This window comes from Talpa occidentalis, unplaced genomic scaffold (genome assembly GCF_014898055.3).
Source record: "Talpa occidentalis isolate TD23 unplaced genomic scaffold, MPIMG_talOcc4v2.1 talOcc4.16, whole genome shotgun sequence".
In the NCBI taxonomy this organism is placed as follows: Eukaryota; Metazoa; Chordata; class Mammalia; order Eulipotyphla; family Talpidae; genus Talpa; species Talpa occidentalis.
The window spans coordinates 59,458,860-59,475,275 of NW_023601653.1; the positions used below are offsets into that span (position 1 = coordinate 59,458,860).

The window sequence follows — 16,416 nt, forward strand, 5'->3', positions numbered from 1 at the left end:
TTTTGTAGCTAACTGTGTTTCCTGGAGACAGCAAAAGGTTGGGTTTTGTTTCTTAATCCAGGCTGCAACTCTGTGTCTTTTTATTGAAGAGTTTAGTCCATTTACATTTAGAGTTAATATTGATATGTTAGCATCTGAATTTGCCATTGTGTTTGTCTTTCCTTTGATTTTATTTATTTATTCTTTTAATAACTTTTTTTTTGGCCTTCTTTCATTGTTATTCATCCCTCTGAGGTTCTGTCTTTAGGATTCCTTGTAGTATTTTTTGGAGTGGGGGTTTAGTCGTAATGAAATTCCAGAGTTTCTGTTTGCCTGGGAAGGTCCTTATTCTTTCTTCATAGAGAAAGGAGAGCTTTGTGGGATAGAGTATTCTTGGTTGGCATCTGTTTTCTTGGAGTCTGTTGACTATGTCCCTCCACTCTCTCCTTGCCCGTAGTGTTTCTTCAGGGAAGTCTGATGTCAGCCTGATTGGTTTTCCTTTGAATGTTATCTGTTTCTTCCCTCTTTCCAGCTTCATTATTTTTTCCTTGTCCTGGATTCTTGGGAGCTTTACTATTATGTGTCTTGCTGTATTTTTCCTTTCATCGTGGAAGTTTGGTGTTCTTCTTGCTTCTTGTATATCAATTTTCAGCTCCTTCTTTGCATTTGGGAAGTTCTCTTCAATTATCTCCTGGAATATTTTCTCTGTTCCTACATCTTTCTCCTCTCCTTCTGGAATTCCTATAACTCTTATATTTCCTTTCCTCATAGAGTCAGATAGTTCCCGAAGTCTTTCTTCGTTCTTTTTCCTTCTTAACTTCTCTTTCCTTTTCTGTTTTGGTTCTTTTTATTTCTGTGTCTTCAAGAGTACTTATTCGTTCTTCCATTTCATCTATTTCGCTTTCATTGGTTTTCCCAGAGTTCTTTAGTTCCTCCATTAATTCTTTGATCTCCTGCGTTTCTTTTGCTTCCCTCTTTAGGGACTCAATTTCATTCTTCTGATCGTTGATTATTTTTCTCATATCATTGTTTTCCTTTATGACTTCTGTCACTTTTTTAATCATGGCAATTTTAAATTCTCTTTCTGGAAGTCTCAGAAGTTCTTCCAAGTTACTGTCGTTGTAATCTGGGGGGTGGTTTTCTTTTTGTGGTGTGCTTTTTTCCTGAGGAGTTGTTAGGTTGCGTGTTGTTCTTCTACTCCCTACTCTCTGTTTTCTAATTTGTCATATGCATTGGGACACTGTGTTGCTTGGACTGGCCGGCATCTTGGGTGAACTTCTCCACTCCCCTCTGGCTCCTCCAGGAGCCATCTCTGTCTTCTGAGGGAGCTTTCTGCTGATTTCAGGCTGTCTTTACTGAAGAAATGTCCCTGTTCTAAAATGGCGACGCGGGACTCAGTCCCTGCGCATCCGGTCTCAGGCACACTCTTCTGCGCGCCCGGTCTGCCCCGGCCTTGGATGCCTGTTCCCTCTGTGGGCTCAGACTGCTGGTCGGAAGGGGCCTGGCGTGGGCTAACTTCCCAGCTGGCCACTGTCTCCTCCAGCAGCCTTCTGCCCTTTTCAAACAGTCTTAAGTAATTTCCCTGTTCTATGGGGTGTTAGTGACTTTTTTTTCTGGTTGCTAGGTGGCGCCATAGATCTCTCCTATTGTCCTTGGGGGGCTGTTTTTTGCCCCCCCCACCCTGTGGGACAGGGAACAGAGCGGGAATGGTAGGGTAAACCTCAACAGCTTTGGTGTGCTGTGTCTGCCTTGTGCCCCACCATCGTGGAGAACCCACGCCCCGAATTTCGTGCCCCGGGTCTCAGTTCCAAAGCCCTCAGGTCCAGGACGTGGGCTGTAGCCCAGTTCAGTGGCATGGGAATGGCGCCTTTTGCACCCTTCTCCCGTGCCTGGGCGCCTGGTTCCTGCTTACTCGGTGAGGGACTTTCACCTCAGTGAGGGCCTCCGCGCGTCTCCCCGCAAGCCTCAGTCTCAGGCGCGGGGACCTGGGCAGCCGCGATCCCGATCCGCGTTTGCTTTTCAAGCGCACGCTTTTCCACGCAAGCTTACCAGCCGGCCAGGGGCTGTGTGTGGGTCTCCAGAGTCTGTTGTTCTCTAATGGCGCCTGGAGCCATTCGCTCACCGCAGCGGGGAATCCTGCAGGGTTCTCCACGGCTCCAGTTCACGGGGTGTGGTGGCTGCAATAGTTCCTTTCCACTCCTAGTCCCGCTTGATGCGTAGTTTGTTCTTGTTGGTCGTTTTAGTTTGTTGTTTTCCTCCTCTCTGCTGGTAGGAGAGTGCGGACTCTGTGGGTGGGGGAGGGGAGCAGGGTTCTGCGCTTTCCTCCCATCTAGTCCTCTTTTGTGGCAACTTTCTTCTTCGGGTAGTTTGCTGGAGTCGTCTGTTTATCTTCCGTGTCCCAATTCTCATTGGGACCTGCCTCTTTTCCTCCCTATTAACTTTTTTTAATGGGAGATCTTACTCGCAGCATCTCCTCGCCGCCATGTTGCTCCGCCCCTTCGCTACCATATATTTCTGAAGATATTTATCTTGCTTTCTTTGGTTTTATCCTCCTTTAAGGGGGATTTTGTTCTCTAGGCCCCCCTCATGCCCATGCACTTTCCCTTGAACTTTTTTCTAGGCTCTCCTCCATCATCTGTAATGTGCTCTTTTTCTAAATACGCCTTTTTCCAACCCAGCGCTCAACCACTGCACTACCGGGGAGGCCCAAGATGTGAAAATTTTCAATTTGTCAAAGGACAAAACCTGAGATTTGTTTTTTTAGGAGTACCTTCTGTTAACCAGTTACTTTGGTATTCAGCCAAGTATAGATAACTATTGGAATGGATTTTTTGTTTTGTTTTGACTGTACTTGGCTGGATCACCTTCTTTCAGCATATTAGTACTGCCTCTATTTTTGAAGATAAGTGAAAATTAGCATTTGAAAGGAGTGCATTTTTTAATATCAACGAAGTGTTAAGTGCTATTAAATAATATGTATAAGGGACATTTAAGAATTAGAGTTTTGCCTTATGTGTCCATTAAGGAACTTTCATGTGCTTATGAAACTGTACATATCAAACTTGGTTTACTCTGGTACCTAAAGCAGTAGACAAAGTATTCTTTTAGAACAAATACCTGGCCCCATGTAACCATTATGCTGGTATTTCAATCTGTAATACCATGTCTTGCTAAAAGAGTATAGATAATTTAAAGGAATGAATAATAATCCTTGTTAAGATATGATATCTGTCTTATCAAAATAATCAATGTTGGCATAGTATGACAGATGAAAAGCAGCATCTTTGTTAAATATCTGAGAAGCAGTTTGGGTGTGAAGTAGGCATGCACATAATAATGCAGTAGAAAGCTTTATTTCACCTTCATTTAAACTGAATTACACTACTAAAAACAAAGCCCAGTGTAGTTTATACTTGTAGTAACCTGAATGAGATGTAGTTATGATTTAGAAAAATGGTATTAATTTGACACAATTGCTTAAAGGTGACACTTCCCATGTGGCGGATTATACCCATTTCTAAAAATACATGGTTCAGTTTATATCCATTTATCCTCTAAAGGATCTATACTGAAAATGCAGAGTGAATCACTGTTAATATTTGGTTTACTGATTAATGCTATTTGCTATAGATAATACAGACAGTAATCATTTGACAATAGGGTAGTTAAATATTAATATGGTATATGTCATCTGTGGGATAACTCCCTTATTTTATCTGTAAGCTTTTATGATTTACTGTTTTTAGCAGCATTTAATACGTCACAATGGAATTTGAATTCAATAGTTGCAACTTTGTTAAATACAATCTGCAGCCAGTTTTTCTGTCTTTCTATCTACCCAAGCTACATGAAGCCTGGGTAGTTCTTTCTGTATTTGCCTTGTAAAATTTTTTGGATTGTTCTTAGTATGTGGTACTGCTGTGGAGAAAGGATATCTAGTAATAAACATTTGTGAAAATTCTTGTTTACTCAGTGTCTTTGTTGTGCAGAAGTCAGTGACACAAGTTTAATTTTGGATCTCTTCCACTAAGGCTCATAGAGTTATTAGTACATGTTAATTCTCAAGGCTGATTTACAAAAAAAGTAGAGATTTGAAAAAAAATTCCTAGGAAGTAAGGACAGGCTAGGGTAGATGGGATAATTTTCTCTACTTCTTGTTCCAAAATGTTATTTTCTGCAATGTCCTACTGAGAACTGAATTGACAGAAAAAGATTTGCCTCTTTGGAAAATTTGTACTCAACATTTATTTCTGGGAATATTTTAACTTCTTAGATAATGTTACTTTTTAAAATTCTGATCATCTCATGATATTGCCCAAAGTTCTTTGTTAAGAGCTGGGATCTCTCTCATGCCCTGATTTCACTTGTATTCTCTTCCGCATCTCTCTCCCAACCCCAGCGCTATTTCATATCCAGCACAGAACTGAAGTTTAACTCATCTCTTATCTAATCCACCTGAAATAGGAATTTTTCAGGGAGTGAATAATCAGGAATTTCTGTTTGATAAATCTGAACCTCTTCCCCCTGTGCTTTCAGTTCCATAAAAAATGACACAGGAAAAAAAATAAATGGCAGAAAAAATACTAATTCCCCATACAGAGGAATTCCAAATAATTTATACAGATACTCTCCCTTCAAGGAGGTGAAGGCTATTAAGTATAGACTGAAATAATATCTACCTTCTAACAAGACCTGTTTATTGGTTGTGAGGGAAGTTACTTGATAGTGGAAACACCAGACAAATGGCTAAATCAGTGATCAAGGTTATCATAAACAGTAGTAAGTCATGCAAATACCATGCACTCTTGCTATGATGTGATGAGAATGGCATGTTGTATCTGTCATACCTTTCTCTGTAAAGCCTATAATCACAAGAAAAGCATTAGATAAGCCTGAAATAAGAGCCATTTTACAGAATATCAGAATGCTATCCTCCTTTAAAAACTGTCAAGTTCATTGTTTCAGGTTGAATTATGTCACTAAATATTTTTAAGTCTGACCCCCTTGTGCCTGTGAATGTGATTGCCTTTGGATAGGGTCTTTGCCAGTGAAATCAAGTGAAAATGAGGTCATACTGGATTAGGGAGAACCCTCAGCTAAAGACTTGTGTCCCTATAAGAAAGAAGTTTGCACAGACACCCAGGGGAGAAGACCATATGATGACAGGCAGAGATTGGATGTTGTGCTATTAGTCAAGAAAAGCCAAAGAACTCTAGCAACTATCAGAAGCAAGGTGAGGTCTTCCCCACCTTGTCCTTCAGAAGAGCTCAGCAATCCTCACACCTTGATTGTGGGTTTTTTTTTTTTTTTTAAGATTTATTTATTTATTTATTTATTTATATAAGCACTGGGTACAGTCAGAAGTGCGGGAGGGTGAGCGAATTCACTGGAGCCAGAGCGGGGAACAGAACAGGCAGACCGACGAAATACACGGCTGAGGGGAGCAGCGGGTGCTGCAGGAGAGGTCTGTGCGCCATATGGGACCCTAGCCCATTGGCCTGGATGGAACTGGCGCTGCAGAGGCTGCTGACAGCTTCACAGCGCAGCGCTCAACCGCCTGCGCCACCAGGGGAGGCCCGGTTCAGGAGATCTTGGTAGTAGAGGTTGAGATAATTTCTTCTCTCCTCATTTCATTCCCTTTTCTCCCATGTTTTGTTGGTGGTGCTGTTAGGAGATTCTAACTAAACTAGAGACTTACTTCCTTTTCCCCCATTCAATATGTATTTAACTGTCATGGAAGAAATGCAAACAATCGAGGTTAATTTATAGATTGTATATGCTACTTACATGGGGCTGAAGTTCTCAAAAAACCCGTGTTTATAATTAGAAGCTTTGCCAACTACCAATGAAAATTAACCCAAGAAAGTAATGTAAATAAATATTTGGCTATTTAGTGAAAAATTGAGTATTACTAGATTCAGTCCAACTAGTGCCATTTCCTTATCATAATTAAAAGTAGTTTTAAATATGTGGGGTTTTCAGACCTGATGACTTTATTTTACATTCTTAAGTGAAAAGTATATTTATGAAGCAGCAGAGCCATTTCTTAAGATAGTGGCACCATTACCATTCTAATATCGTTTTGCACAGTATAAGTCTTCAAAAAAACTATAATTTTTTTGTATTTTAAGAAACATTGTTGACTGAAACAAAGATGGTCGTTGAAACACTAGGAAGGAAAAGAACTGAGAATGTTTCAAGAGTAAATAATGGTCCCCCTAGCAATGCAATTTATTGGGAAGGGACCAGTCAGCCAGATCTGAGTTTGAATCTGGTTGTATTGCAACTTCTTGTGTTCACAATGAAGTATTGGTTTACCTTATTAGAGGCTGTTCTCCTCAGGTATGGGATAGAGCTGATAACTGCATCCAAAGGTCGTGGTATGGATGGGATAAGGTGAGGTTTCTAAGATGTCACATGAAGTGAGACTCTCAGAATGTCCTTTACTCCTTTGTTCTCTGCTGTGTTTATATCTCATCTGAGAAACAGAACATTACTGGTTATTGGTACATGGTTTAAGACTTTTAAAAAAGTTTCAATATACTGCACTGATGTCTACAGCTCAATTTCTTCATCTGTGAATTGAGAATAGAAAATAGTGCTTTGTAATTTTTTTGAAGACATTTAGTATAATACTCATAGGGTGAAGAGTAAATAAATAGTTTTTCTTTTTTAAATTAGCATACTAAAAATAAATTAGTATACTAACAATGTTTTGAACTGCGATATTAGTCATTTTTTCCATCTATAACATCCAAAGTCCCTGTGTGTTGATAATGTTGTTATAGCAACAAGAATCACAGGGGAAACTCAAGCAGCAGTGATGGGGTATAGATGACTCTTCTCTGTTTCAGGTCTTCCTATGAATCACAACTGATTTGAACATAGGCCCTGTGCTAAACTGTTCTTTTTAATAGATTATTATATTTTAGTAATGAATATTTTTCTTCAGCTACTTATTAAGCCAAAAGCACTTCTGAATTAAACAGACTTTCTCCTCGAATTATGTCCTAACTTATGAACAGCCTAAAAATGTTTTTGTTATTAACAAAAAGAGGAACCTAGTCTCCTGAAGTTCTAAGAATGGTTTTATTGACTACTTCTGGTAGCATTAAGCAGTTAGGTCAGTAAAGAAAGGCCTTAAAGGGAAAAGAAAGACTTTAGTTCCTTAGTTTTCAAGATGTGTTGCCTAAGAGTTAATAAAAGTATCTAACTTTTCAATAAGAGCTGATGGTTCTACTAAGTTGTCTATATGGTCTCTGCAGGTATAAAATGGGTTTGTTTTTTAAAAGCCCAGAGGAAAGCAGGCTTTTGTAATAGTTTCCTTTGCAAGGTGTGTATCTTAACTGCTGAACTTAAATAGTTGAAACCTCCATTGTTGCATGTGCAGCTGTGACAGGGGAAACTGTTACTGTCAAACTAGAAAAGTTTCTATATTTAAAATTCAATTTAGCAAATCGACATTTTCTATTCCTTTTTCCATTGCTCTCTCATTCTGACAGATCACTATATAAAAAAAAACACATTTATTTGACTGTTATGAAGAATTAAACATGAGAAAGATGAGGTGCTGTAGCTATCACATTTTATTAAAACCAGCTGCTGTGGTTTTAAAATGCAAACCAGATCGAAATCAGTACAAACTCAGAGTTTTAATTTATATACTGAATGAACCAGTTTGTTTTGAAAGAACACTTCTTTAAAAAAAAAACAAAAAACGATTAACAAACTTTGGAAGAAATTCACACATCTCTCTTTATTTGATCTTTTGCTAGTCTCATAAGCTAGAAAGATCAAAAATTATCTCTGTGCTACAGAACAGAAAATTGAGACAGAGACTTCATTGACTTCCCTAGGATTGTTAATGCCAGAAATAGTGTTAGAGTTCCAGGTTTCTCTCTGTGAATGCCTGTGTACTAACCATTAGCTCTAGATTCATGATGTTACTCTGGGCCTCTGCCCTGGCCCAGATTCTAGAATGCAGCAGTGAAATGTTCTTTCTGGACCCTAGAGAAATGTGAAAGTCAATTGTGAAATATTTAAGAATTCTGTAAACTGCTGTTAAAACACTGATAGCTTGAAACAGGCCATAGTAGGGATATTTGTATCATGGACGTCTTTAAGCATTACAAACCAGGGTTTTATTTTTCCCTAGAGAATTGTCTTACTGGTGTATATACCACTGATTGTACAAAGTATGAATAGAAGAAGGAAATCAGTAAACAAAGTAATAAAAACAGTATAAACAATATTATTTAAATGTAATGTAATTGTGGGCCTCCCTCATGGTGCAAGGGGTTAAGCACCACACTATGAAGCTATCTGCAGCCTCTGCAGCCTCCTGCCAGCCAGGGAGCTACCCATGTGGTGCAGTAGACCTCTCCTGACTCGCCCGCTGCTCCCCTCAGCAGTGTATTTCAGTCAATCTGCCTGTTTTGCTCCCCACTCTCTCTGGTGTCTCTTCTTACCCCCGTACCTCTGGCCTGTACCCCAGTTCTTATATGCATAAATAAATTTTTTAAAAAATGCAATGTAATTTTATAAATGCTGTACTCATCTAAAGTAGAGGTTAATATTTGTTAATTCATAATTTTTTTAAAAGATTTATTTATTTGTGCATACAAGAACTGGGGTGCAGGCCAGAAATGCGGGGTTCATCAGAGACAGAGTGGGGCACAGAACAGGTAGACTGACTGAAATACACTGCTGAGAGGAGCAGCAGGCAAGGCAGGAGAGGTCTGCTGCTCCATGTGGTTTCCCCACTGGCCGGCCGGGGATCGAACTCATGCTGCGGAGGCTGCGGATTGCTTCATAGTGCAGTGCTCAACCCCTTGCGCCACCAAGGAGGTCCTAATTCGTAAATTTACTACTTAGCTGTGAACAAAAGTAGACAAAGGCATTGGGAAAACTTGAATTAAACTTGGGTTTTGAATTCATTTTATTTTTTAAAGACTTATTTATCCATACAACAGCTAGGGTACAGGCCAGAGATGGGGGGGCAAGAGGATTCACCAGAGACAGAGTGGGGAACAGAATAGGCAGACTGACTGAAATACACTGCTGAGGGGAGCAGCGGGTGAGCCAGGAGAGATCTGCTTCGCCATGTGGGTGTCTTTCTGGCGCAACGGGGATTGAACTCGTGCTGCAGAGGATATGGATAGCATCATAGAATGGTGCTTAACCCCTTGTGCCACCAGGGAGGCCCTTGAATTCACTTTAAATCATATCCATACTTTTAGAACTAGGTCAAGTTTCAGCCCTTGCACAAATTATGATAGTAGTTAGCATGGTTTTCCTGTCTCCAAACCTCTAGTGGACAGATTGATTGATTGATTGGTTGGTTAACTTGTTAATAGATTTAAAATAGTGTCAAACACATTGGGACTTAATTATTTTCTATATGTTTCTTGACTTAATTTTGTCTCCTTGAGAAGAGTGGGATGTGGGCTTTCCCATCTTATTTCATTGATTAAATATTTGATGAACACTGTTGTATGCCTGGTCCTGTTTTTACTGCTTCAGAAACAGCAGTCACCAAACAAGTCTCTGCTCTTATGAACTTACAGTCTAGTGAACAATCAGAAACTAATTTACACAAAATTTATAACTGTGATAAGGTCTCTGGAAAATGATTTTTAGTGCTAAGAGTGCTTGATAGAGGATTTTCTCTCTTCACGGAGATTTTACCTATTTGGAAGTCTGTTCAAACTTCCCAAGATACTGAGATTGAGCTGAGATCTGAAGAATGAGAAGGGATTAATTTGAATTAGTACATCTTGAATATCATTTCTTTGTGTAGGCTTTCTATGCCCTTCCAATCTGAATAAAGTTCCCTTTTACCTGCCTCATATCACCCTGTGTTGTCCCTTTGTAATAGTAACAGCTATTTAATATTTACTGTTTCTAATTCTATATTTACTTACATAGTATTTGTTTTCCCTATTAGACTCTTGGCTCTATAACTGGGACCCTGCCTGCCTGTTAACCTTGGTGAGCTCAGTATTTATCATGATATCCAATACTCAATAGTTGTGAATACTTCTATTAGATAAAGATCTAATAATATTAGACCCTGCCTGCCTGTTTACCTTAATAAGCCCAGTATTTATCAATATCCAACACTCAGTAGTTGTGAATACTTCTATTAGATAAAGATCTAATAATAAAAGCTGGGATAGGTTATTGAGAAGACATTGTAATACAATGTTGATGAAAAGGCAAAAGTCAGAAAAGTAAGACAATATCCAGAATAATTTATTGCCACAGAACCCAGGGAAAACAGATTATCCAGGAGTATAGAAGTGAATGAGTTCTAGGGAATAAAATAAAAGACCATTTGATTTGGCAATAAGGAAATTTTACTTCATTTTAAGTAAATTTGTTCATTTTGTGAAACATTAAAAAGGTTTTTTGAGGGTAAATACCTAATGTGTTTAATGTTTTATAAGCATGTAATCTTGTGTTATAATTTTAAATTAAAAGAAATTTGTTCATAACAAAAACTGGAACATGAATTAGGAAATTAGAGAAAAAGAGAAATGTGGTGATTTCTTTAAAAAATTCTAATGTTAATTTTTGAAATTGGTTTTCATGAAAGGTAAAAGGAGTGTATAAACAAGCACCTTAAGAAAAAGTTGTATATACGTGTGTGTGTGTGTGTGTGTAGAGAGAGAGAGAGAGAGAGAGAAGAGAGAAGGAAGGATGGGAGGAGGGAAGGAAGAAAAATATGTGCAGGAAAAAAGACTGGAAGGAAATTGACATACTGTTAAATGGTTATTACTAAATGATAAAGCTGTGGTTTTGATTAAATTATGGGGCTCTGGGCTTTGTGCTTTTCTGTATTTTGCACTCTTTCATATTTCTGAGGTCTTTATATTAATAAAACAATAAAGTAACATTTCATAAAATGACATTTGATTATGAGTTTGGGCATGACATATAATTAAACTGCCTGTATACTTAGAGGATTCAGAGCTGTAGTTTAGATTTTTATTCACCTAAATTTGCATATGATTTTGGTATATGAATGTTAAGCGTCAGTTGGATCTTTGTTTATATGTCCATCTACACTTGAACTCTTAGAGGGTGGAGATCTTTATCTTTGTATTTCTGGAGTAATTCCAAGCAATGACACATTCTCCTTGAATGAATAACTTTTGATACTAAAGAAGTGTGAGGTGACTTGGCATATTTATAACCTTCAATCTATGTACCTTCCTTTTTTCAGAACAGAGGAGTGAAAGCCACAATGAATGGTCATCTTTCTAATCATTCTGGTGGTTTTGGAATGTATCCATCTCAAATGAAGTAAGGAATGTTTTATATTGAATTTGATGTTTTAATTGTTTTTATATTTTTATTGAAATGATTAATTCTGTGTATGAGCCTCATTCCTCAGTGATATATAATGTCTTTTTAACATTAATATGTTGTTATTAAGATGGTGTGTCATTAAGAGTTTACTGGGTCTGGTAAGAAAAAGATGGCAAAGGAGTATTAACTCAGTGATAGTGATATAATAGAAGATCTTTCATTCTGATATTTTACATATTATTACTTCCTGTAGTTGATACATACTTTACTTAAGAGCATTCAGCTTCTCTGGCACTTTCTTCTAATATTCTTCTTAAAGTATTGGCATGAGTAGAGTTCAGTGACATTTAATCTATTATATCAAGATATTGACTATGGTGTGAAAAAGAAAAGAAAATTCAAACAAACCAAGTAACTCCTGTGGCTCCAGGTGTAATCATAAAGAGTTATGCTTCACCTTTTCTCTTTGCAGACTATTGCAGATCTCTTTAATATGGATCAGTTAAGAGACAGGAGGGAAGGTCAGGATCATTCATATTTTGCCTGTTAGTTATTCAGGCCAGAAAGTTTTGTCACACCTTTGCTCCCCCCCCCTTTTCTTAACAAATATCTACTTAATCATGAATTTATATCAGTTTCTTTTTCTATTAAAGAACTTTTGTCTCACCCCTTCCTTTTATTCTTTTAGTTCTAGCTCTGTTTATGAACTTTGTCTTGTCCCTGAATTATTATAACCTTTGTATATTATTATAGGCTTTGTATCTGGCTACCTTGTCTTTTAATTTCTGGATCATCATCATTAAAATTGTGGGGAATCATGTCACGTCTCTGTATAAAAATCTTTAGTGTATTAAGGAATACAGATTTTAACTTCTCTTTGTGCCGTCACTCCTTCTCTAGGCATTTATCTGTTCTAGGCACACACTCTTAGATGCATTTTCCCTCAGATATGCTAGGTCATGCTAATTCTCCACCAGTCCACAAAGTGTCTATCATTCTTTCAGATTCTGCTTAAGTGTCCACATGGTGGTAAAGTCATCCTGATTACTAGTTAGCCCTTCTTTGATCTTAGATGTTATATCTATTAGTTTTACCCAGATGCTACATTCTGCTGTAACTGTCTTTTTACTTGTATTATTAGTAGTATTCCATCCCCCTTCTACCTATTTGTATCTCCTGTTCTTCAAGGTTTTAGGGCTTAAATGTTTACTGAACATATAAAAAATTAATTTAATGTTTACTTCATTTAATGTGCTTTTCTGTATTTTGCACTCTTTCATATACAGGGAAAAGCTGATCAAATTTAATGATAAAGTGTTGTTTTTGTGGATTGCTTTTTAAGTATTCATGAAAAGAGGGTCTATTCCCTCATTAGCTTTATTCACCAAGAATATTTTATGGCTGGATTATTGCTTAGAACTCAATCCAGTGGAGCAAACTTGATCTCCTCTAAGATAATTTCAGCCTTAAATTTTCATAATTGGTTCTGATTTGGTGTTTAAGAGAAGGTTGTCATCTTACTCACCCTGATTCTACTTGGGGTAGTATGGTTGGTATTCTATTTCTTGAGAAGAATCTGGCCCATTTCATCCAGTTCGAATAAACTCAGTATGTTTGCTCATGACACATAGTGACTGTGGTGTATTGGAGTACTTATTTTCAGTTTTGAATTTTTATTGCTTACCATGGACTTTAACCGGCACAATGACTGCGTTTTATTACAGTGGCTACGGATCATCACCCACATTTTCTCAGATGGACAGAGAACACGGTTCAAAGACAAGTGCAAAGGCCCTTTATGGTATGTTTCTTTATTTGGTGGGATATAATTCTAATTTTTACAAAGTACATTTCCAGTGTCATAGTTTGAATCCATGCTTTGCTTATACTCTTCAGAATGAAGTAGCTATATATAGAAAAGTATTCTTTTAAAAAGAGGGTTTACAAAAATTACCAAAACTGTGAACTCTGCTTGCTGTTATACAGTTTAGAAATAAAAATGAAATGTGTTGTTATGCTTTCTAAGAAGTCCTTGCATGATACCAATGCCTGAGGTGGATTATCCCATTTAATTATTTGTGATATGTTTTGTTGCTTGGTGACGGAGCAGTTGAATGTGTGCTGACAGTTAACAGAACTTCTTCCTCAAAGCTCTTGAACTTTTGGGGTGGTGTAACAATATGACCAACAAGGCGTTGTAATTTCTTTCTATTCTGCAAGATAAACAGTTTCTCCCTGATCTTCTCCAACTTTCATTTTCCTCTATAGATTGTTTCTTATAGAATGCTTTTAAAAGTTCTAAGATAGATGTTATTACTAAAATGAAATGAGGACTCCTGAAATATACCACATGTTTAGGAAAGCATTTGTTTTACAGGGTCTGCATGGCCTTTTATTAATGTACAAAAATAAAGAATCAGAATGGTGGTTAAGAGCAAAAACTCTAGAACCAGACTTTCTTAGTGCAAATCCGTTCTACCATTCATTAATTGACTCATCTTAGGCTAATTACTTTACCTGTCTGTAGTTCTTTCACTTACCTATATAGGAGAACGAGATGGGTTAGTACTTGTAAATTGCCTAGGAAGCAGAAGAAACTATATATTTGCCGTTATTATTATTGAGATTATCATTAATATTATTGTCTGTTATAGGAATCAGTAACATTTTTTCACTTTGAAGATTTATAATTTATCTAGATGTAAATTGTTTTGGCGGTGGTAAAAACAATTTTCAGGTTTTGAGATTCTTGTTCTGTCTATATGTTCAGTGACAAGGCTTTGGGACTCAAATCACACATTCATAAGTAGATTTTATACCATACATGGATATATTTCCTTATAGTCTTGTCAATATATGATTAGTGTTGGTTTTGATTTTCTGGAGGATTCTATTGTGACACTCTTAACCATGGCCTCATAATTCTGAATTGCAGATCTAGGGAGTATAGTCAACAAATAATTATTTTATAATTAATATGTTCTCACAACAGAGACCATAATGTATTCATGGCTCCTGACTTTTAAGGGACTTGTGGTCTAGAGGATGACTTGAAGAAAATGAAAAAGGATATATTTTTTGTAAAAATTCTTTGTTTTTCATTTGTAGGCTGATCTTTATAAAGCACTTCTGTATGCTAGGCTATAATCTCCATAGTCTTTATTTCCATATCCTTTCATTTATTTCAAAGATTAATAAGATGTTCATTGTTTATTCACCTTTTTGGTAAATAAATTGCATGTTATAATACAGAGTTAAATTGACCTGGGTGACTGTGTGTAGGGAGTAGGTGTTTCTGTGTCAGTGGGGGAGACAGTCAGGAGGGATTTCATAGAGGATTGAGTCTTGAGCAGAACTATGAAAGGTCAATAGTGCTCTTTAGGCTGCAGCTACTGTCTACAGCAGTATGAACCCCTTTTGAAGCTAGACTGTAAGCGCTGTGAAAGTAGACCATGCTTGCCTTGTTTACTTCAGGAGCCCCTAGCTCGGCACAGTGGTTAATATGTAATTTATGCTCAATAAATATTTGAAGAATGAATATGATGAGTTAATGATCTGCAGACAGTGTGTTAACTGGAGGGTACAAGGTGGGGCATTCATTGCCAAATAAGATTGCAGAAATAAACATGGACTGTATTAGGAAAAATCACAATAGGGAATGTGAACATTGTTTGTAGGAGATGATGAACTACTGAAGTGTTTTAATCAGGTGTTTATTTATTTATTTATTTAAAGATTTATTTATTTATTTATACAAGCACTGGGTACAGTCAGAAGCGCGGGAGGATGAGAGAATTCACCAGAGCCAGAGCAGGGAGCAGAGCAGGCAGAAGGACCGAAGTACACTGCTGAGGGGAGCAGCGGGCGGCAGGAGAGGTCTGTGCGCCATGTGGGACCCTCCTCCAGTGGCCGGGGAGTAGCTGGGGATTGAACTGGTGCTGCAGAGGCTGCAGGCTGCTTTGCAACCCAGCGCTCAACTGCTGCGCCACTGGGGAGGCCCTTAATCAGGTGTTTAATTGATCATATTTATCTTGGGTCTCTAGTAGCAGTATTGAGGGTGGATTTGATGCATAATGATGGAAATAGGTGAATCAGGAGCTAAGTAGTACAGATCCACCAGACATATAAATACCCCTGAGACTTTTGGTAAGGAGAAAAAAAATCCTCTCACAAATACCTCAGATACAAAGTTTCTTTTTGGAGAGCTAAGACAGGAATACTGGATAAAATGTAAATTTTAGTGCTTCTTTTGTGTTAGCAACAACTTCCTAAAATCATAGATCTAAGAATTGAAGACCTTTAGTTATTAAGGCAGCACATTTTTATTTTCTTTTTTTAACTATAAAGCAAACTGAACTCTTTTTTAAAAAATGAAGTCATTTGTCAGTCTCATAACTAAAAATCTTAATAAGAAAATATGGCAATTTTGTATAGTGTGATGAAAATAAATAGCTTATTGGTGAAACAGAAGGTATAAAGAGAGGGCTAGTAGAGGGTAAAAACAAGAGGTTACATTTGCAAGGAAGAAAGATATCTGAGCAAGATATTGGGCCTAGAAATATAGTGGATTTTAAGTTCCATGAAGTTGCAGATAATGTTGGGTTCCTCTTAGAATCCAGTGCCCAACCCTTCCCTCCCCACACACTGTACACAAACATGCAATGTCTTCTCTCTACCAGGTTCCCCATAAATGTGTATGAAATGAATGAGCAGGTAGATGAGTGACAGTGGAGAAATATGTTCTTGTTTTGAACAAACCTTTTTTTTCTTTTTTCTTTTTTTAAGAAGTGGGGTACAGGCCAGTCGCAGGTGGTGAGAAGATTCACCAGAGAAAGCGGGGAACAGAACAGGCAGATGTACCAAAATGCATTGCTGAGGGGAGCAGCGGGCGAGACAGGAGAGGTTGGCCCCACCAAGTGGGTTGCTCCTTAGCTGGCCAGGCATCAAACTCACGCCACAAAGGGGATGAACAGCCTCACATTGCTGCGCTCAACCCCCTGTGCCACCAGGGAGGCCCTTGAACAAAACTTTTGTATAAACAAATTCTGGTTGAAGTTTAAACTATATTTAGATAACACCGGGAATATTTAGCTTCCTGGTCTGCAAATTTTGGGGATCAGGAGA

General features: G+C 37.8%; 1 protein-coding gene across 4 annotated transcripts in view; it reads left to right on the forward strand.

Annotated features, from left to right (window-relative positions):
• EPS8 (epidermal growth factor receptor pathway substrate 8) overlaps positions 1-16,416 on the forward strand; it is a 168,043-nt gene that overhangs the window by 95,037 nt on the left and 56,590 nt on the right. For 3 of the 4 annotated variants that reach the window (XM_054696427.1, XM_054696424.1, XM_037514289.2), the window contains exons 3-5: positions 9,926-9,969; positions 11,207-11,286; positions 13,017-13,093. In XM_054696427.1, coding sequence (XP_054552402.1) covers positions 11,228-11,286; positions 13,017-13,093 — 136 coding nt within the window. In that variant the 5' untranslated portion in view covers positions 9,926-9,969; positions 11,207-11,227. The remainder of the gene's footprint in view (positions 1-9,925; positions 9,970-11,206; positions 11,287-13,016; positions 13,094-16,416) is intronic. The other variant, XM_054696425.1, reaches the window with a different exon arrangement.